The 22,630-nt window shown below is 40.5% G+C and overlaps 1 protein-coding gene across 1 annotated transcript in view; it reads right to left on the bottom strand.

Annotated features, from left to right (window-relative positions):
- LOC139445491 (tudor domain-containing protein 1-like) overlaps nucleotides 1-22,630 on the bottom strand; it is a 96,510-nt gene that overhangs the window by 56,382 nt on the left and 17,498 nt on the right. Inside the window, exons 8-10 of the mRNA XM_071226632.1 lie at nucleotides 19,390-20,735; nucleotides 16,781-16,914; nucleotides 11,343-11,480 (exon numbers count right to left, since the gene is read on the bottom strand). Of these exons, the coding sequence (XP_071082733.1) occupies nucleotides 11,343-11,480; nucleotides 16,781-16,914; nucleotides 19,390-20,735 (1,618 nt within the window). The remainder of the gene's footprint in view (nucleotides 1-11,342; nucleotides 11,481-16,780; nucleotides 16,915-19,389; nucleotides 20,736-22,630) is intronic.

Here is a 22,630-nt window from a genome sequence, read left to right as displayed (position 1 = left end):
CTTACTTACTTACCAACACTACAACTTCTTGAGCACTCACTCACTCACCCACCCACTATCTTACTTACTTACCAACACTTCAACTTCTTGTGCACTCACTCACTCACCCACCCACTCTCTTACTTACTTACCAACACTACAACTTCTTGTGCACTCACTCACTCACCCACCCACTCTCTTACTTACTTACCAACACTACAACTTCTTGTGCACTCACTCACTCACCCACCCACTCTCTTACTTACCAACACTACAACTTCTTGTGCACTCACTCACTCACCCACCCACTCTCTTACTTACTTACCAACACTACAACTTCTTGAGAACTCACTCACTCACCCACCCACTCTCTTACTTACTTACCAACACTACAACTTCTTGAGCACTCACTCACTCACCCACCCACCCTCTTACTTACTTACCAACACTACAACTTCTTGAGCACTCACTCACTCACCCACCCACTATCTTACTTACTTACCAACACTACAACTTCTTGTGCACTCACTCACTCACCCACCCACTATCTTACTTACTTACCAACACTACAACTTCTTGTGTACTCACTCACTCACTCACCCACTCTCTTACTTACTTACCAACACTACACCTTCTTGTGTACTCACTCACTCACTCACCCACCCACTCTCTTACTTACTTACCAACACTACAACTTCTTGTGTACTCACCCACCCACTATCTTACTTACCAACACCTTACATAGCACCAAGACTCTTTTGGTCCATGTTAAGGTATGGGACTTATTACTGTTGTAGCACCAAGACTCTTTTAGTCCATGTTTAGGTATGGGAGTTACCATAGTGAGAAAGTCTCTGGAGTTTTGCTACATTAATCGCCTAATGTTGATATATATATTTGATATCAATAGACAATCTCTCCAAATATTAATAGCCTCAATTGTTCTGCTCTGTCTCTCCATAAAATCAACATGAAATTGAAATCAAAGCTTTTTCTTCAATGTCATAAATGACTCTTGGAAGTAAATCAGACTTTTTGCAATACATTTTCCAAGACGTGATTCTCACTAAAGAAACATCAAAACTTCAAAAGTTGAAAGCTTTTACAAACAACAGTGTTTGTAACTACTTGCAAAAAACAGAACAGTCCATTCCTCAAGTTATGCTCCCAAAACATTATTCTGTGAACTTCCATTCCTAAAACATTAATTCCAGACCTTTGCCAGAATCAAGACAACTTCATAGATCCAGCAATTACCAAATCTCAAGGTTGTATAAGTAAAAGTGCAACAGCAACTGGTGTCGAATGCCATGTTTCATAATGACCCCCAAAATGACCTTGACCCCCCAAATGACCTTGACCCATGATAGACATGCCCTCAACACTTCATACGGCAGGACATGTAAAGATAGATCCAAATATTTAGTTTTATACTTGTCGAGGTAACCATACCTCCAGGACCGACAACCATGTTTCACGTCCAGCTTAATGCTGACCTTGACCTTTGACTTATTCTGACCAAAACCTTTCCAAAGCAGGGCCCCATATTACTAAAGGAAGTGTTTGGTTGTTTTTTAGTTGTTTAACGATGCACTCAGCATTATTCCAGCCATCAAAACTTTAAAGCATTTCCACTCCACGGTGCTGCTAAGTACACAATGTCATACAAGACCAATGTCCATCTTATGGTTGTGTCAATAAACGAACTGACTTGATCATGCAGCGGTTTATTTATAGACATTCTCTTTTCCTGGATTCAATTCAAGATTACCGGTACCCAAACAGAATATAATCCATGACATCCTTCCTTATAAGTCATCGAACTAATCAATGCTAATTAGGAGATAAACATACTGTGTTTTCAATGTAGAGCTAGGTTACCTGTAGATTTAACCCCGCTAAATTGAATTTGGAACTGAACGCGGTTAAATCTACAGGTAACCTAGCTCCACATTGAAAACACAGTATGTTTATCTCCATTCTACCATGACTAAATAAAATGCGAACTCTTTAGTGTTAGCAAATATACTGAGTGAAGCGGCATGGGTTGAGTTCAGTGTTTTTTAGTGAGTTATCGATCTAAATTACGGAATCACCGAACAAAATATGGTGCTGTATATACTCTGGTAGTTTGTTTACATCATAATACTTCACTCGAACATATGACAGGCATTGAAAGCATATAAGCACGGCAACTTGGTAAGCTAACAGAGGTGAGCATCCCTAAAGAAAACAAAGCAAGCTTTGCAAGGCTTTCGCTCTACATCGCGCGTCACCATTATGACGTCATATCGCTCATTGTGATGCAAAAGATATGACGTCACAGTCGTATATAGAAAAGCGCCAAAATTTCAAGCTCTCTGTTGTCTCCAAAACGTAAATACATTCCCTTTGTTGATTTCTGTCGTGTTTTTCTGCACGAAATGTATTGCCACACAGCCTTTGAATATTGTAGTAACCGTATCTGTGCATTTTGTAACCTGTAATTGTAGATATAGTTATTTAAATATGCCTACCGACAATGACTGAAAATAGTACTATTCTATGAATATTAGCTTCCGCGGTGATGCGGCGGTCAAACCAGCTGTTTCAATCAGAGGGGGTTTATTGTGATTTAATAGCCTCTGATTGACCAATCAGAATCGAGTAAATTCCAAATTCATGGTAGAATAAATAGCAAATGCGCATAATGTTTCGCATGTACTTCAGCTGTAAACTTCAATATAAGGCCAAGGCTACAACATAAAGCTTGGATCTAAATATTTCCTAACGACACTTCCCGAACAAATATTGACAAAATCGATCTTTCTTAAGGGACAATTCTAGTCAACATAGCAATTTTACAGATTTTAAAACTTTAAGGGATGCTTAATCACAAATGCTTAACCGAAATTAAATTTTAAAAACCCAGATATAGCAAAAGACAAGACAATAAATAATGATTGGCTCAATCGCCACTAAATCCGCCACTGGGGTTAGAACAGCTTCCATTTTGTCAAGCAGTGTAATTTCAACAATCAAGATGGCGCCCTGTCTGCCAGCTTTCGCATCTGACTTTTTAATCACATTACTGGGCTTTTCTGTCTGCCCATCAGTCTGATTTCAATGTCCACAACTTATGCCATGAATTAGTATCAACATAGAACATGTCTTCATTGTCTGCTCAGGAGATTAAAACATTCATAGAAGTGATTTGATTAGATGGGATGTAATCTCTAATCTCCGTGGGTAGCAGGTGGTTTATTGGACCCAAAGAGGATATTAATCATGAAAAGCTAGTGACAGATCTTTTCTTTTTTAATTGTGACGCACGCGCCAGGAGAAAAAGTCCCTTATGGGTGCAAGGATACAATTGTGCCGTGACGTTATAAATATAGAATACCAAACAAGCTCCCGTGTAATATCAATTTCATGAAAGGAGTGAATAGTTGTGGTATCTGAGGGAGTTTCATAAAATTGGTTTCACTTGGGAGCGAGTTTAGTATTTCATTTATTACTTGCATTTATAACGTTTTTAGAATTACACTGTTGTGTGTGAAGAGGCTGACACCTACACGTTCCACGGCATAATATCCAATTGAGTTTTACAGAATGATACTTTAAACACATCAAACTTTGAAACAAAGTAACTTACTACCATACAACAGTCCACCTTTAGAATTTAGGCATCCATTCCATAAAGTTATCGTAGTGCTCAGGTTATCACAACTCACATAGTTTAACATAGATTTACGACAGTCGTCGCGCTACGTACGATCTTCTTGTGGAACTGGGCTCTGAACCACAAAGTTTACAATCACTTAACAATACCCGATGACGTAATTTTGTGGAATTTTGTTGCAAGATCCATTGAATAAACAATGCCATGTGACGTCAGCCTAGCAACAAGGTTGCTGGGGTCATCGAGTGTGCATAAGCTCCTCTCAGTGATTTATCATCTCCACACGCAATGTCGTTGCATATGCCAAGGGATGTTGAGAGCTTTCAATATTTGTTCGTAAAACGTGTTCCGAGAGTACATAAGCACGCGTTTTGGTATTACACAATGTGTAATACAGCTGTATGTTTATTAAATGGGTGATCTCTTCACGGGCAAGTAATAAAGAAAGATGCTTGACGTCAACTTTCTTCCGTAAATATCGCGATGTGTGCAGACTGTGAAAAAGGTACAGTAAACTATGGTTATAACGAACACGCTTATAACGAACTAACGGATATAACGAACTAACTTGTTAGTCCCGACTATTTGATGTAGTTATACTGTATATATGCTTATAACGAATTATGGTTATAACGAACTAAAATTAGTTGTCCCTTTGAGTTCTTTATAGCCGTAGTTTACTGTATGATACTTATCTCTCGTAAGTTTGTAATGTAATAGAAAAATTATTTCAACGCATTTCAGCATACATGTCTATTTTCAAATAATGAGACATTATATCTAAAAACTGCAATTATTACATAAACAGTAATACCGTATTTTCTTGAGTGCGGGCCAATGTATAATGCGCACCCCCCTCTAGCTGATTCAATATTTTGGCAAAAAAGAATTTTGAATATTATGCGCAGAAAAAAAGCCTGAAAATGGGAATTTACAGAAAATGAGTCCAACTGTTTGCAGCGTTGGTACTCGGTAATAAATATGAATTGATGTTGATCAAATGTATTTTTGAGGTCCTACAATACTGTAGTTTTAAAATATATTAAGGAGTCAAAATGTAATTTTTCACCCATGAGGTCCTTGTCTCATGGTTGGTCACAATTGTTATTTTCATAATTCACAATGTCAAGCAAATAAATGTGTGCAATATGTTATTTTTGTAAGATCAACAGAAACAGCAACACTTTTAGACTTGCTCTTGACTGATGTTTGAGTTGTGGCTGACAGCTTCCTGACTCTAGGGAGACATCAATCAGAGCAGACATGTGAAGATCCCGGGTAGAAAAGGTCTTCAGCAACCCATTTTTGCTGTAAAAGGTGACTATGCTTGTTGTAAGAGGCGAATAATGGGATCAGGAGGTCAGGCTCAGTGACTTGGTTAATGCATGTCATCGTATCCCAATTGCATGGATCGATGTTCATGATATCAATCACTGGATTGTGATTCGGGTCACAAGGTCAGGTCACATGATAAGCGGTGTGGTCACATGATAAGCAGTGTGGTCACATGATAAGCGGTGTGGTCACATGATAAGCCTACACCTGCGTGTGGTCACTGGAGCAGAAAACTTTCTTGCGGAATATGACAAGCAGAGCCAAGTAAGCTTGGAGGTTATCTGCTATTGCTTAAAAGAACAACATGCATATAGTTGACAAGTCATCTATATCCCCCGCCCATTTTAACACGTTATGGTCCCAAACCAGGTAACTGACCCAACATTTCTCTTAGCCCATGTTAAAATATATATATAGACATGCAATGTTTGGCAAGGAAATATTTAACAGTTTATTTGTTATACTCCTTAAGTAAACCAATCCTATATTAAAACTTAAATCCAACTTGTTGTCATGGAAACATAAACAATAACAATTTCCAAAAGTGCTATATATCAAAAGGCACCAGTTCAGTATGTGCCTGGTAGCCATGCAAAGTTTTGTAAGAAAGTATTTAACGGTTTTTGAGTTACACTCTGGAAACAAACACCACACTCTGGAAACGAACACCACCCCTGTAGAACCTAAGTCCAACTTATTGCCATGGAAACGTGAAAAATAAAAAATTCTAAAATTCCTAAATAGCAAGAGGCACCAGTCCAGTATGTGTCTGGTAGACATGCAATGTTTTTGATGGAAAGTATTGAATGGGTTTTGAGTTATGCTACGGAAACAAACTCTACCCTATAGAACATAAGTCCAACTTGTTGCAATGGAAACGTAAAAAATAAAAATTTATAAAATTCTTAAATAGCAAAAGGCACCAGTTCAGAAAGAGTCTGATAGACATGCAAAGTTAGTTTCGTAGAGAAATATTTAACGGTTCCTCAGTTATGCTCCGGAAACGATTTCGGGACGCACACACGCACACGCACACACACACGCACACACGCACGGATAGAACCCATTTCTATATCCCCCGCCAACTTCGTTGGGGCGTGGGATAACAAACTTCAGAACAGTCAACGTCCTGTCCCTTTAATTATGTGCACAGCATTGTTTTACTCATGTGGTATCTGGCTACTTAAACTGGACTGGACAAAAATATGGCAGAGATATTTCCAATGTGACTTACCGGTAACATTTTTAACATTTTTTAACTAGTCGGACAAATGACAGTTTTACAGTGCTACCCCGTTGAGATACCATGCCGCAGTTGAACATGGATACCCCACTCAGATACATTATACCGAAGCATTAGACTGGCCAGTCCCTGTTTTATCCCCTTAAAGCGAGTATTGTAAGTTTATGTATGATGTGGGCCGAGGATCAAACAACTGACATTCTGCTGTACCCAGTACACCATTAAGACGGTTCAATGTGAGCTAACAAATGTCACTTCCCTCAATACCCTGATAGCACAATTAGGGTTGGGAGTGTGATAATAGAACACACCAGTGTATAGCCTCACAAACTACTGCAATTCAAGGTATATGCGACATAGAAATGTATTTGTTTTGAAGTGTGCCACAAGGAGGTCATATGGATGTTTTAACTCTGCCTGTGTGTCTGAGTGAGTGAGTCACCTGGGTTTAACACTGGTTTGAACAGTGTACCAGTTATATCACTGCGTGTCAACTTATGTGGGAGGAAAGCCCGAAGCGATGCAGGTCTCAGACAGTTAACACTTAAAACCCACGAGCACAGGGGTGGTGCTTACAAGCCTAGAAACATAATCAGATCAACATGGAATTTGAACCCACAAACACAGCTTCCTGGCATGCCCAAGGGATGCAACTCTACATGCAAAATTGTGGCACCATAAACGACAGGGCTACCCGTGCTCCATGTGCCCTTCAGCATTTAAGTGTGCCAGCAAGAAGAATACTTTGGATTCATCCTCGAACTCATTGAGTGTTAAGATCAGGGGTAGAATAGGTCTTCAGCAACCGATGCTTGCTGTAAAAGGCGACTGTGCTTGTCGTAAGAGGCGACTAATGATATCAGGTGGTCAGGTTCGCTGACTTGGTTGATGCATGTCATCGTATCTCAATTGCGTAGATCGATGCTCATGATGTCAATCACTGGTGTAATTGGTCCAGACTCGATTATTTCCAGACCGCCGTCATATAGCTGGAATATTGTTGAGTGCGGCGTAAAACAACAAACAAAAAAACAAACAAACAAGCAATGAATGTTAGGAAGCAGGTGCAAACAAGAGTTTGCCACTAACGTGGCTATATCCCCCCGCCCCTGTTGCAGAATTTATGACATAATTAAATTGAAACAACCTTTTTCAACCAAGGTGGAACTTGTCATGGACTTTGTACAAAAAAGAAGAGTTTGCCACTAACATGGCTAAGTCTCCTGCCCAGCAAATGAAGTGTATATTATGTCAACAACAGTGAAATTTGATCACACAAACAAATACATTTGAGTGAGTGAGTGAGTGGGTGAGTGAGTGAGTTGGGTTTAACGCCGCTTTTAACAATATTCAAGTTATATCACGGCATGTCAGCTTAATGTGGGAGGAAAGCCCGAAGTGATGCATGTCTCAGACGCTTACCACTTCGGTGAAACCCACGAGCACGGGTATGGTGCTGACAAACCTAGAAACATAATTGGGGCGAACCGGGATTCGCACCCACAATCATAGGTTTCTGGCGTGCCCAAGGGACACAACTCTGCACAGCGAATCACGGTGCCTTAGACGACTGGGCCACCCCTGCCCCCAAATACATTTGAAAATATTCAAAATTTTGTAAGGAGTAAAAGGCAGCAGGGGAGCATCTACTTGATGTAAATGCAAAATATCCTGAAGAAACAAAATATAATGCTAGCAAAACACAATTTCTATGAAGTTCAAGAAAAAAATAAAACCTTCTCCACAAAAACATGATGGAAGTACAAACTGACAAAACCAGTTACTACATTTTCTACTGAATTCATTAGGGTGGGAGAAAGAAAAAACATTACAAGTCACATTTTGACTCGTAATAATATCTTCATGGAATATTTCTTAAGAAACATAAATGGTATTAGTCCGTGATATGTGACTATGGTCATTACCAGTTCAAACCCAAGATGTTGCTTTGGACATAGTAGACTAAATGGAAAATATTAAGATTAAAAAAGTTCAGTTCATTACCACATTGATTAACATGCAAAGAAATGATGATAGTCACTTCAATATACTACACCTATTCCGTCACACCCCACACAAGATGATGTATGTGTATGGAACTGGAAAGACTCCTGTTGAGATGGGCTTATTACAGAAGATCAAGTCTAGTGTACCCCCAAGGGTGTGGGTTGGTTTGCTGATATACTGGGCGAATGTAAACTGCTCCACGAGTTTAGATAGTGCATTGTTGTCACGGGCAGACTGGTCCATATTGAAGTCCCCAGTGATAACAATCCTATACTGATTGAGTTTCGGGCATTTAAAAGAAGAATTCATAAATTTCTAAAAGTTCAACTTGTTGCCATGAAAAAAATTTAAAAAGATTTTTTTCCAAAATTCTTAAATATCAAAAGGCACCAATTGAACATGTACCTTACAGACCTGCAAAGTTTCATGAAAAAATATTGAACGGTTTCTGAGTTATGCTCCGGAAACGAACATGACGGACAGACGGACGGACAGAGCCCGTTTCTATATCCCCTGCCAACTTTGTTGGGCGGGGGAAAAATACAAAAATGATTACTATTTGAACACACTTTTTGCAGATACATACACAAATTATACCTATGGATTCAGAAATTGAAAAGGGTAAATATCAATCTCAATGAAAAGGAAGGAAGAAAAGTGGTAATTATCCCCCACCCAACGAAGTTGGCGGTGGATATAGAAACATAACAAAAGAGAAGAATTAGAACTGTCATCGATCAAATCAGTGTGTTTATTGTAAAACAGACTCATATTTAATTCATAAATTCCTGGAACAGGACTTTATCTAGGATTCTAAATTTAATGCCCATTATTATGTTGTTGAAAATTGGAATATTTTTAAAGTTCTTTCTAGGGCTGTTACGATTCACTCTTGTATTTGGTGAATCGAACCGTATCCATTCATGAATTGAATTCATTATTCGTGGTCAATAGAGTCAAATATTTACATACCTTGTCGCTTAAAATATCCCTAAAAATATATTATATACACAGATTTCTTTAAAGACAACACTCTTGTATTTTTAATTTGACGGTATTTGACTAGTCATTTTTACTTTGGAGCAAATACTGGGACCTGTATAAGTGCAGTATATAGAATGTATAATAAATAAATCATTAACAAACTATGTCAAATAATTTATGTTGTTATCGTTTCACTGAATATAATAAATAATACATCAACTGCTGACTTATGTTATTGTTAATGTGAATAAATATTCGTATTCGTTACCCTATATTCGTGATGCGAGTGGTATTTGCCTCATAGTGTATTCGTTGCACCCCTAGTTCTTACTTTCCTAATTTCTGAGATGTTTTAACATTGAATTCAGTGCAATAACGTAAAACTAATCACTAAAGCGTCTTGCTGTATGTTGGTCCTCTTATCAGTGATACAAATTACCCTTACAAAGCCATAACATCAATTACAACTACCTTTACATGAATTGGGAACTTTTTAATTCCAATTAGGGAATTTTTATTGACATTTGCTTGAGGCTTAGGGCTGTATAGGGCCTGTGACAGGTCTGGATAAACTCCTACAGGAAGACTTAAAGTAATATCTGCCTGTACATGCAACAGCCTCAGATATTAGATAGAAAACTATTCAATGATGACATAGAAGGTATAAATTTTAGTCCTTGTCGGAGATTCCTGATCCTCCTGTGTGGCTGAACGTGGGCTACATGTCAACGAGTACCTGTTCAACAGTTGGGATATTAATTGCACCAGGTAGATGTTATGTGAGAGGAAAGGGATTGTCGTTGTTGAGGCCGAAACAACATTCATCGATCATATATCATACATGCACATTGATTTCTGTTCAAGCTGCTCGTCTACTATGACATGTATAACACTTCCTGGAGTTGACAGCCAGGGATCGTTATCAGGGATCGTTATCGGGGAGTGTTGTGATGTGATGGGAGCGTCGTGATGGGAGCAGGAGACTGGATATTTACAAACGTAAAGTAGATATTAAATCAGTTTTGTGGTGGGCGAGGACAGAGATAGGAGTGGGTGTTGGCACCATAGGGGTGGGTGTTGGCACCATAGGGGTGGGTGTTGGCACCAAAGGGTGGGTGTTGGCACCATAGGGGTGGGTGTTGGCACCATAGGGGTGGGTGTTGGCACCATAGGAGTGGGTGTTGGCACCATAGGGGTGGGTGTTGGCACCAAAGGGGTGGGTGTTGGCACCATAGGGGTGGGTGTTGGCACCATAGGAGTGGGTGTTGGCACCATAGGGGTGGGTGTTGGCACCAAAGGGGTGGGTGTTGGCACCATAGGGGTGGGTGTTGGCACCATAGGGGTGGGTGTTGGCACCATAGGGTGGGTGTTGGCACCATAGGGGTGGGTGTTGGCACCAAAGGGGTGGGTTTTGGCACCATAGGGGTGGGTGTTGGCACCATAGGGGTGGGTGTTGGCACCATAGGGTGGGTGTTGGCACCATAGGGGTGGGTGTTGGCACCAAAGGGGTGGGTGTTGGCACCATAGGGGTGGGTGTGGATGTGATAGGGGTGGATGAAGATGTGATAGGGGTGGGTGAGGATGTGATAGGGTTGGGTGTGGATGTGATAGGGGTGGGTGTGGATGTGATAGTGGTGGGTGTGGATTTGATAGGGGTGGGTGAGGATGTGATAGGGGTGGGTGTGGATGTGATAGGGGTGGGTGTGGATGTGATAGGGGTGGGTGTGGATTTGATAGGGGTGGGTGAGGATGTGATTGGGGTGGGTGTGGATGTGATAGGGGTGGGTGTGGATGTGATAGTGGATGTGATAGGGGTGGGTGTGTATGTGATAGGGGTGGATGAAGATGTGATAGGGGTGGGTGAGGATGTGATAGGGTTGGGTGTGGATGTGATAGGGGTGGGTGTGGATGTGATAGGGGTGGGTGTGGATGTGATAGGGGTGGGTGAGGATGTGATAGGGGTGGGTGTGGATGTGATAGGGGTGGATGAAGATGTGATAGGGGTGGGTGAGGATGTGATAGGGGTGGGTGAGGATGTGATAGGGGTGGGTGTTGATGTGACTGATAGGGGTGGGTGTGGACAACATAGGCAAGAGAGCGGGATTGAGCTTCAAGTCATATTGGTGTACTTACTGTATCCGATGGCAGCAACACCTGCATCATCAATGTCAATGTTGTAACTGTTACGTAGCGACATGAAGTCCTCCACACGGGGATCTTCTCTCCACTCCTCATCCACCGGGTCCTCAGCAGCTTCAAACTCCAACGAATCTGAAACAAAGACCACGTTGGAGATGGGAAACAAACACCACGTGGGAGTTAGGAAACAAAGACCACGTCTGAGATAGGAAACATACACCACGCCTTAGATAGGAAACAAAGACCACGTCTTAGATAGGAAACAAAGACCATGTCTTAGGTAGGAAACAAACACTACGTGGGAGTTAGGAAACAAAGACCACGTGGGACTTCTTTGAGTGGCATTTAGAAGTTGGAATGGTAACTAAGACAAAATTGTTATGGATGAGCAACTTCTTTATTACAATTGGGCAAATTGTAATAAAGAAGTTGCTGATCCATAACAAGTTTGTCTTAGTCAATACATGGAAGTTAGGAAACAAAGACCGCGTCTGGGATAGGAAACATACACCACGCCTGAGATAGGAAACAAACACTATGTGGGAGATAGGAAACAAACTCTACGGGTGAAATAGGAAAGAAACGCTAAGTGGATGATAGGAAACAAACACGTCTGAAATAGGGAAACAAACATGTCTGAGACAGGAAACAAACACTATGTAGGAGAAAGGAAACAAACACTACGTGGGAGATAGGAAACAAACACGTCTGAGATAGGAAACAAACACTATGTGGGAGATAGGAAACAAACACGTCTGAGATAGGAAAGAAACACTACGCGGGAGATAGGAAACAAACATGTCTGAGATAGGAAACAAACACTATGTGGGAGATAGGAAACAAATATGTCTGAGATATGAAACAAACACTATGTGGGAGATAGGAAGCAAACACGTCTGAGATAGGAAACAAACACTACTTGGGAGATAGGAAACAAACACTTCTGAGATAGGAAACAAACACTATGTGGGAGATAGGAAACAAACACTACGCGTGAGATAGGAAAAAAACATGTCTGAGATAGGAAACAAACACTATGTGGGAGGTGGGAGATAGGAAACAAACATGTCTGAGATAGGAAACAAACACTACGTGGGAGATGGGAAACAAACACTACGCGTGAGATAGGAAACAAACATGTCTGAGATAGGAAACAAACACTACGCGGGAGATGGGAAACAAACACTACGTGGGAGATAGGAAACAAACATGTCTGAGATAGGAAACAAACACTACGTGGGAGATAGGAAACAAACACGTCTGAAATAGGAAACAAACACTACGCGGGAGATGGGAAACAAACACTACGTGGGAGATAGGAAACAAACACGTCTGAGATAGGAAACAAACACTACGCGGGAGATAGGAAACAAACAAGTCTGAGATAGGAAACAAACACTACGCGGGAGATAGGAAACAAACACGTCAGATAGGAAACAAACACTACGCGGGAGATAGGAAACAAACACGTCTGAGATAGGAAAGAAACACTACGTGGGAGATAGGAAACAAACACGTCTGAGATAGGAAACAAACACTATGTGGGAGATAGGAAACAAACACTACGTGGGAGACAGGAAACAAACATGTCTGAGATAGGAAACAAACACTACGTGGGAGATAGGAAACAAACATGTCTGAGATAGGAAAGAAACACTACGTGGGAGATAGGAAACAAACACGTCTGAGATAGGAAACAAACACTATGTGGGAGATGGGAAACAAACACTACGTGGGAGATAGGAAACAAACACGTCTGAGATAGGAAACAAACACTACGCGGGAGATAGGAAACAAACCAGTCCGAGATAGGAAACAAACACTACGCGGGAGATAGGAAACAAACACGTCAGATAGGAAACAAACACTAAGCTGGAGATAGGAAACAAACATGTCTGAGATAGGAAAGAAACACTACGTGGGAGATAGGAAACAAACACGTCTGAGATAGGAAACAAACACTATGTGGGAGATAGGAAACAAACACGTCTGAGATAGGAAACAAACACTACGTGGGAGATAGGAAACAAACACTACGTGGGAGATAGGAAACAAACACGTCTGAGATAGGAAACAAACACTACGTGGGAGATGGGAAACAAACACGTCTGAGATAGGAAACAAACACTACGTGGGAGATAGGAAACAAACACGTCTGAGATAGGAAACAAACACGTCTGAGATAGGAAACAAACAGTATGTGGGAGATAGGAAACAAACACGTCTGAGATAGGAAACAAACATGTTTGAGATAGGAAACAAACACTACGTGGGAAATAGGAAACAAACACGTCTGAGATAGGAAACAAACACTACATGGGAGATAGGAAACAAACTAAAGCAAGCCTAAGTCAGGAAACACGAGCTCACGTGGGTCAAAGTTAGGAAACAAGCTCAAGTAGATCTAAATTAGGAAACAAACTTAAGGGATGAGATCGGAAACAAACTTCAGTGGGTCTGGACCCATGCAGTTGGAAGACCAAAAACAATTTTTACCAACAAAATCCCACTGTGAAACAGTTGGTCCCAAATTAGTGGGGTTATCTACTTTATTTGATGAGGGACAAATAATCTGTTATTGATTGGGTTTATGAGGTTATTCTCAATATTACCAACAGCATTTTGTTCTGAAAAAAAATGACAAAATGAGGGTTTTCTGATCACAACTAATGATATTATCTCATTCAAACTAATGTTAGACCTACGTCCCATAAAACTGTACATGAAGGTATGAATAATCCTGAATTATTTGTGACAATATAATCACATGACAACACAATGCTTTGGAAACAATAAATGCAATTGAAAAAATAGTGTAATCTAGGCAGCAAGCAAAAGGGATAATTCACAGGGTGAATTACAGAATATAATTACACTTTGGGTAATATGTAGAGAACGTAATCTGCCACTGGTATCCCTGCCACTGTGGGTAATATATATAAAATGTAATCTATCACTGGTATACCTGCCCCTGTGTGTAATGAATAGAGAATGTAATCTGTCACTGGTATCCCTGCCCCTGTGAGTAATATATAGAGAATGTAATCTGTCACTGGTATCCCTGCCACTGTGGGTAATATATAGAAAATGTAATCTATCACTGGTATCCTTGCCCCTGTGAGTAATATATAGAGAATGTAATCTATCACTGGTATCCCTGCCCCTGTGAGTAATATATAGAGAATGTAATCTGTCACTATTAACCCTGCCACTGTGGGTAATAAATAGAGAATGTAATCTATCACTATTAACCCTGCCACTGTGGGTAATAAATAGAGAATGTAATCTATCACTATTAACCCTGCCACTGTGGGTAATATATAGAGAATGTAATCTATCACTGGTATCCCTGCCCCTGTGGGTACTATATAGAGAATGTAATCTATCACTGGTATCCCTGCCCCTGTGAGTAATATATAGAGAATGTAATCTGTCACTATTAACCCTGCCACTGTGGGTAATAAATAGAGAATGTAATCTGTCACTGGTATCCTTGCCCCTGTGAGTAATATATAGAGAATGTAATCTATCACTATTAACCCTGCCACTGTGGGTAATAAATAGAGAATGTAATCTATCACTATTAACCCTGCCCCTGTGGGTAATATATAGAGAATGTAATCCATCACTATTAACCCTGCCCCTGTGAGTAATATATAGAGAATGTAATCTGTCACTGGTATCCCTGCCCCTGTGGGTAATATATAGAGAATGTAATCTGTCACTGGTATCCTTGCCCCTGTGAGTAATATATAGAGAATGTAATCTATCACTGGTATCCCTGCCCCTGTGGGTAATATATAGAGAATGTAATCTGTCACTGGTATCCTTGCCCCTGTGAGTAATATATAGAGAATGTAATCTATCACTGGTATCCTTGCCCCTGTGAGTAATATATAGAGAATGTAATCTGTCACTGGTATCCTTGCCCCTGTGGGTAATATATAGAGAATGTAATCTATCACTGGTATCCTTGCCCCTGTGAGTAATATATAGAGAATGTAATCTATCACTGGTATCCCTGCCCCTGTGGGTAATATATAGAGAATGTAATCTATCACTGGTATCCTTGCCCCTGTGAGTAATATATAGAGAATGTAATCTATCACTGGTATCCCTGCCCCTGTGGGTAATAAATAGAGAATGTAATCTATCACTGGTAACCCTGCCCCTGTGGGTAATATATAGAGAATGTAATCTATCACTGGTATCCTTGCCCCTGTGAGTAATATATAGAGAATGTAATCTATCACTGGTATCCCTGCCCCTGTGGGTAATAAATAGAGAATGTAATCTATCACTGGTAACCCTGCCCCTGTGGGTAATATATAGAGAATGTAATCTATCACTGGTATCCTTGCCCCTGTGAGTAATATATAGAGAATGTAATCTATCACTGGTATCCCTGCCCCTGTGGGTAATAAATAGAGAATGTAATCTATCACTATTAACCCTGCCACTGTGGGTAATATATAGAGACCTTATTGGTTCACATGACATTGATAAAATATTAATTACCCTGCCTGGGAGGGAAATTAATTTCTGAGCATGAGATAAACTCCCTTATACCCTGCCATGAAGACAGGCTGCACTAGCATTTCTGAGTGAAAGAATACATCCCTTATGCCCCTCTCGAAACAAAAGACCACATGGTTTTTCCGAGTCAATGAGAGTCACGTGACATAGCACAAGTTTAGCTCAGCTCAATCGAACAGCTGTTTTCTATCCATTTCAAATGTTTTAATTCTCTTACAATGGCAGATTAAACATGTTGTTAAGATAAATTCACTGCAGCGGTATCCCGAGGGGTACATGTTGTTTTAGGCATCCCTCGTTAGGTGTTATACCACTTGCATCTGGTTCGATGGTCAAATCTGGATTAAATTTGCTTAAACTAGTGGATGACTGATCGTCATGTGACCTTCACCTTGTTACCAATGACCCATTCAGGGCTTTTGAACTTGTGACCCGTCTTGTATAAATTATGGACACGATATATCAATATTTTCATCCAGATGCCAGTCCCAGGCAAGAAAAAAGCCATTGTCAGTGACTTGTTGATAGTGACCATTATTGTTAACTTTGACCTTTACCTATCTGTATAATTTGATGAATATTTGTTGAAATATCATCCTGAAAGAAATCAATACCAGGTTGTACCTTCTCACCTGGTCATGTGACTTTAGCCTGTGACCTTTGACCTGTGACCTTTGATCTTTTTAAACAAACTGATTTGTCTGGCTATGGACCTTCAAGGTCTTCATTAAACATGACAAGGGACCATATAAACACCAAAATTGGTCATATAATTTATTATCTGTCAAAATGACCGACTGAGGCAAGAAGAAGACCCGAATTCAGATTCATTTGGAAAAAATGTGAAAAGTGAAAAACAGGAGGAAAGGAAAGTGCAGGTATAATGAAACATTCACCTCGAGGAGCTTGGGTGACGATCAGTGAGGCATGGCCTAGACTCATGAGCTCGAGGTTGATGCATATCTCCTCCTCCGAGTTGACCAAGTCCACCAGGAACACCTGCAGGGGGGACGACTGCACCACACACACGCTGCAACACCAGTACACACAGGAACCTCACGAGGTGGTCTTCACGTGATGCTAGGGACAGTTTAAGGTTTTTCCCCGGATCAGATCCGGATTTGAATATAGGCAGGGTTAAAGGCCGGACAAGCTGGAGTCGGCAGTTATGTCAGCGGAGGTTGGCTGTGGCACTGCGGTGCATCATGAAATTCAGAGTATTTGTGGCAATAGGGGCCATGAAACTTTGTGAGTATATACACAATATGTGTCATTAAACTGTCTTTCTGTTGTGAGGGATAGGTTTGTATGGTTAGGACTTCTTCATGCTAAATTTATTGTTTATTTGATATAACTGTAGGGCACGTGCATTGGTGTCACCTATTTTCCTGACATACTGGTAAATACCTTATACACTTAGTACTTTGCTAACATGAATATTTAATGAAATATCAGTAAATGTGTCATTGAATAAGCAGTTTGAGATATTGGGAAAACTATCTTGAGGCTGCTTTATTTTGTATTCAGCTTGAACCGTTTCAACGTTTCAACTTTCAACGTTTCAAAGTACAACGCATGTGATGATATGTGTTCAAGTGTAAGAACCAGGACAAGAGAATGAACGAGTGCAAGATAAACGCCCCTTTTGTTAACCTTACATTAATTCGGAGCAAACAGAGGAAACACAGCAATCTGACAGCAGTGTTCAGGACCCAGCAGTGGATGGGTACCCAGGGTCACATCGTGTGCTCTTTAATCATTACTTTGGGGATGTATTTTAGAAGGGGTAGATGTCATCCGTAATACCGTAACAGGTCGCCCAAACACACCATTTTGACATGTGAAAAGCATGCGTTTTGCCTCTGACCTTATTATATACAGCCATGTCATAGCAGTTTGACAGTTGATCTTTCACTGTCGTGAGACCTGGCCAGGAGAAAGGCTTTTGTGATTATAATATTGTGTTATTTTGAGGGTTAATATGTGGAATGGTTACTTCGTGTTTAATTGTACTTAGTTTGCTTTGCCAAAAAGATTGTCCATCATGGAAATATAGCCTGTTATATATATTTTCAATGTTCTTGACTTCTTGTATTGTAAAACATGATAGTTGTCACCTGGTAGTTACTCATTTTGATGATTTCAGGCCTGAGGGTGATTGCTCCTACTTGTGATCCCTAACTCGGACATTCGACACGGACCTTTAAATGGGACACATGAACATGAGGAAAAAAGGACATTTGAATGCTATGACGGAATTCTATTTTAGTGTGGAATGTTATGTTCATGTTTGGATCCTATACTGCTTGTCTGTGTAAAACAACTCTTAACAATTATCTTTTGTAATATAATGCCATTTAACCTGATGAGAAATATTGCTGACTGTAATAAATGTAATCAACCTAAAGTATTTTTCTTTTTCGTTTGTAATAATGTGTGCTGTATATACTTAGTTCTACTTTTGATTTGTGAAACCCGGTAGGATAAGATGGTTATGTTACTGGGGACCTTCCAGAGCCTCTCAGGTTGCATACTCCCCAGGGAGATGAGAATGAAAATGGAGAGCACACTGATCAATATAATGGTACATTGCATGCGGAGTATGTGTACAGGCCCTTAATATTACAAGTGTCAGAAATGAGCTATCCTATTATCAATCATATAATTGGTAGGTTTCTCAGCAGGATAAAGCTTACGGATAAAAACGATATCCATTGGGGTCATATGCGGATAGAGATGCAAATATCAAAGGTCAAGTAGGGACTACTTTCAGTGTTTATAAACAAACATGGTGTCGCACTCATTCGGCAATTGAGTCAGAATTAACCATCGGGAATCTGGATAAACTACAGAGATAATTGCTATCAGTATCAAAAGAACAGTCTAATGTACTTAAAATCAGTGTCTAACGGTGACGTCGCTAAGGCATTTTATAAGTTTTGGCAACTTTGGAGATATAAATTTCGAAACAAATTTGCGAGGACACTAGGCCTAGCCAAGCGGGATCAGTAGCCATATCTGTGCTTGTAGATTTTCAAGTGTATCATATCTCCTGTGTATTATGATTAATACCTGGACCATTCGCTACCATAGTTTTGATTCGGAAGTGGTGTCACCATCTTTATCTTAGGATTTTTCTTGCTAATGAATGTAATTCCAGTTGCTGGATATTGTAAGCCTCATATCAACCCAAAAGGGCCTAAACCAAAGCCATATAGCTGGAATTTTGCTGAGTGCGGCGTTAAACAACAAATGAACGAATGAAGGGATAGGCATTGCCATGCATCTGTTAGTACGAGAAAAGTAGTGAAAATCCAGAGGGACATTTTGTTTTGTATCAAACTTGTTATTTTACATAATCCAGTAGTCCAAAATGAGCTGCGGACTAGGTTGAATTGACCACCATTGTCTATTCCTGCATATAATGCAGAAGGGCTGCAGAATGTTGACACATGAACACAAAGTGTTAACACATAAACAACAAATAGAAAGCCTATTTCTTCACCTGTTAGAGTCTGGCAGGTGTCCCTCTGTCACAACCAACGACAACCGCTTCTCACCCCCTGCCAGCCGATGGAAGTCCCGAAGACTCTCCTCCGTCCAGTCCCTCTCCACAGGTAGAACGTGAGCCAGCGAGCACCACATCGTCAGCGGCGGGAACATCGAAAACTCCTCCGGCAATGGGAACACTTTACTCCTCGGCAACCACTCCTCATCCCCAAAGTCAACGAAGAAAACATGGATCTTACCAATTCTGTCATTTTCAGGTCTAGAATCTGGATTGTCTATCTCTGCCACCTCTATTATCTGTGCCCTGTAGAAACAGTTGTCCTGTGAGAACTGTGCACAACATAAGCTTCTAAACTGAGGGGAAAAGCTACGGTAAAGTTTGTATAAATTGTTTCGGGACATTCGTTCGAAATGGAGATTCAGATCTTTCATCAGCCTGTCCAAAGTCTTCCCTACATCTTCGGTTATCTTGTGGACGAAGAAGTCGTTCGGGGAGTTGATGTGGGCCGCCATTACCTCATATTCCTCAGTCTGAGCACTGGATAAATCAACAGATAACGGATTCAGACTCAGGTCAGTCACGCCAGAAGAAGTTGTCTCCCCTTCCAAACAGCTTGATGTCAGTGACTTGGTCGGAGACTCATTGCCAGATTTGTCGTTGGTGGGATTAATAGATAGCAGGTCTGAAGGTGAAGATTTTTCCTGAGTTGGTTTGGAATGATTCTTCTTGGAATATTTCCTAGAGTCTGACTTGGATGGAATAGAGAAATCTCCCCCAGGAGACTGCGGCACGGATTTACCTTTTCTTCTCGTTCTCTTACTACCTGCAACATCAGAGCATTTCTGTTGGACAGGGCCTTCTATAGACTCATCTACACCACATTCCTCTGTTTTTGCTGCATCACCAGAGCTGGAATTATGTATTAAATCAAGATTCACAACACTACTGCTCTCTACAATCACATCCGGCTCCTTCTCTTCTGGAACCTTTGCCTCCTGTTCCTTCTTAATCGGTTTCTGTGGCGACGATTGCTTGGACCCTGGAATGGGAAGGTCACCAAAGAGGTTCTGTAACTTAGCGATCTGTTCTGACACAGGGATGGGTCTGGCAAGGTTCTGTTTCACCAGCAGAGCTGCTAGATTGAGCTGACTGAGGAGCACGGCGCCGTCTCGGTCTGTCTGTGGGATGGTGAGCTGCAGTTCCACGAGGTGGGGGAAGGACAGAGTCTGGTAGGGGCTGACGAATGTCGCCTTACAGTTCAGCTGCTGACCACTCACAAACTGGCGGAAACCGTTCACTTCATCTTCCGTCCACACACCCAGCTTGTTTACCGGGCACAGCTGAAACAACATACAGTCAAGTCTCGTTAATCCGACAGTCGTTAATCCAACAATCCGCTTTATCCGACACTTATGATGGGAACCAATTAAATCAGTGCTATTTAGAGCCATTAATCCGACAGTCTCGCACCCCGACTCCGACACAACTAATTTGCAGCGACTTACCGAAATCACTCATTAATCAGTCTCGTTAATCCGACAGTGATCAGCGCACTCCGTGGTCATCTGCCCGCAAATTGTCATACAGTTGTTTTGTGTTGAGCTTTAGAGGTTGCAAGATTAGAAAACATATTCCACTAACAATGTAACATAATACTATGAATATTTCATTTTTATTTTGATATTACGTGACTGTATCGTTATCTATCGTGTATTTGTCCGATTTCTGATTATGAACATTGATATTACTTAATTTCGTTTATCCGACATACTCGTTAATCCGACATAATCATATGCAAACAACCATGTCGGATTAACGGGACTTGACTGTATATGTATTAACATTCTTAAGAAAAGAAGGAAATAAGAAACTGACAACAGGCAATACACTTACCGTATTCAACGTAATAAGCATCTGGGGCGCTCTCAAAATTAGAAATAGGGCACTCTTTTAGAAAATAATTTTGGTGAGAGAAAAAACAGTTGAGAGATTGAAAGATTGTAAATTTTGTAGTTTATGCTGACAGCCTGAAATGATACAAAACAAAAGTATGTGTGTATCACACACGATATATTTTCCAGAAATTAATTGCTCATAATTAAGGGTGAATATAACACACGAGTGCGTATTATACACGAATAAGTCTTGTGCACATTGATCAATCGGAAGGGGTGCTAACTGGGAGTGTCACCAGCCAATATATTAGCAAGCGCCATGGGCGCTTATTAGAGCGGGGCGTTTATTTCGTCGAATACGGTAATAACTTTCATTGAAATAGTCACAGAAATAAGGCTGAAGATGAGGACTACAAGGGTGCCATGATTCGTCCACCTCATATTTCAGTCTGGGACTTTAGCACCTGCTTCGAACCAGTCTAGTAACATCCTGTTTGGTCTAGTAAGCTCAGCTAATAAAGAGCATATGACAACACTTAAATGTTCCAAAAAAGATGCGAAGAGCTAAGTTCAGGCCTGTAGACTCGAATGTTTTTGGCACAGACTGGATTTCGATACATATCGCAACACACACACACGACATCATACTGATGGGGATACTTAACTTTTTGCATGAAATTCCCATTTACCATGTGGTCCAGCTACACACAGTCATGCCAGACCCTAAACAAATGTTGTATTTCAGCCCACCCCAAATTGGTGTACAGTCGTGCCTCGTTTATACGGACACTTGCGTCATTTCACAATTCGTCCGTATAAACGAATTTCCGTATAACTGAAACCAGCTTCTTAATGGAAGAGTTACTTCCCTTCAATTATGCAACTCATGACAAAATTCCTTATACATATTGTTTTTATTAATTTCGGCAATATCGTGTGTGAAGCGATCGGAAGATCGCACAACTCACCGTTATTAACAGCAACCACGGTCAGAATACCGCTATTGACGCCTTGAAACGAACTTTAGTTGACAGAGAATGGATACATATATCATAAATGACATATTTAGACTCGTTAAAAGTCATATTTGTTTTTGTTTGACGATTCTATGTCAACATGAAATTCTCGCGATCACGTGCGCGTGAGCCTTGACGGTGACTGGTCAGACTGGTTCCATGTAAAAAATAATACCCGAGAATAGCGATCAGCTGCTTCGCTTAGGGTTATTATTATTTTAAATATGTTTAGTAAAGGCTGCATATAATTAAGAAAATAATGGAATATATTATTCCTGATAAAAAAAAAAAGTTTCAGATACAATTGTTGTCGATCCTTGCATT

This window comes from Haliotis cracherodii, unplaced genomic scaffold, assembly GCF_022045235.1.
Source record: "Haliotis cracherodii isolate W230 unplaced genomic scaffold, xgHalCrac1.p SCAF_6, whole genome shotgun sequence".
Lineage (NCBI taxonomy): Eukaryota > Metazoa > Mollusca > Gastropoda > Lepetellida > Haliotidae > Haliotis > Haliotis cracherodii.
This window is presented reverse-complemented; position numbering and strand designations above follow the sequence as displayed.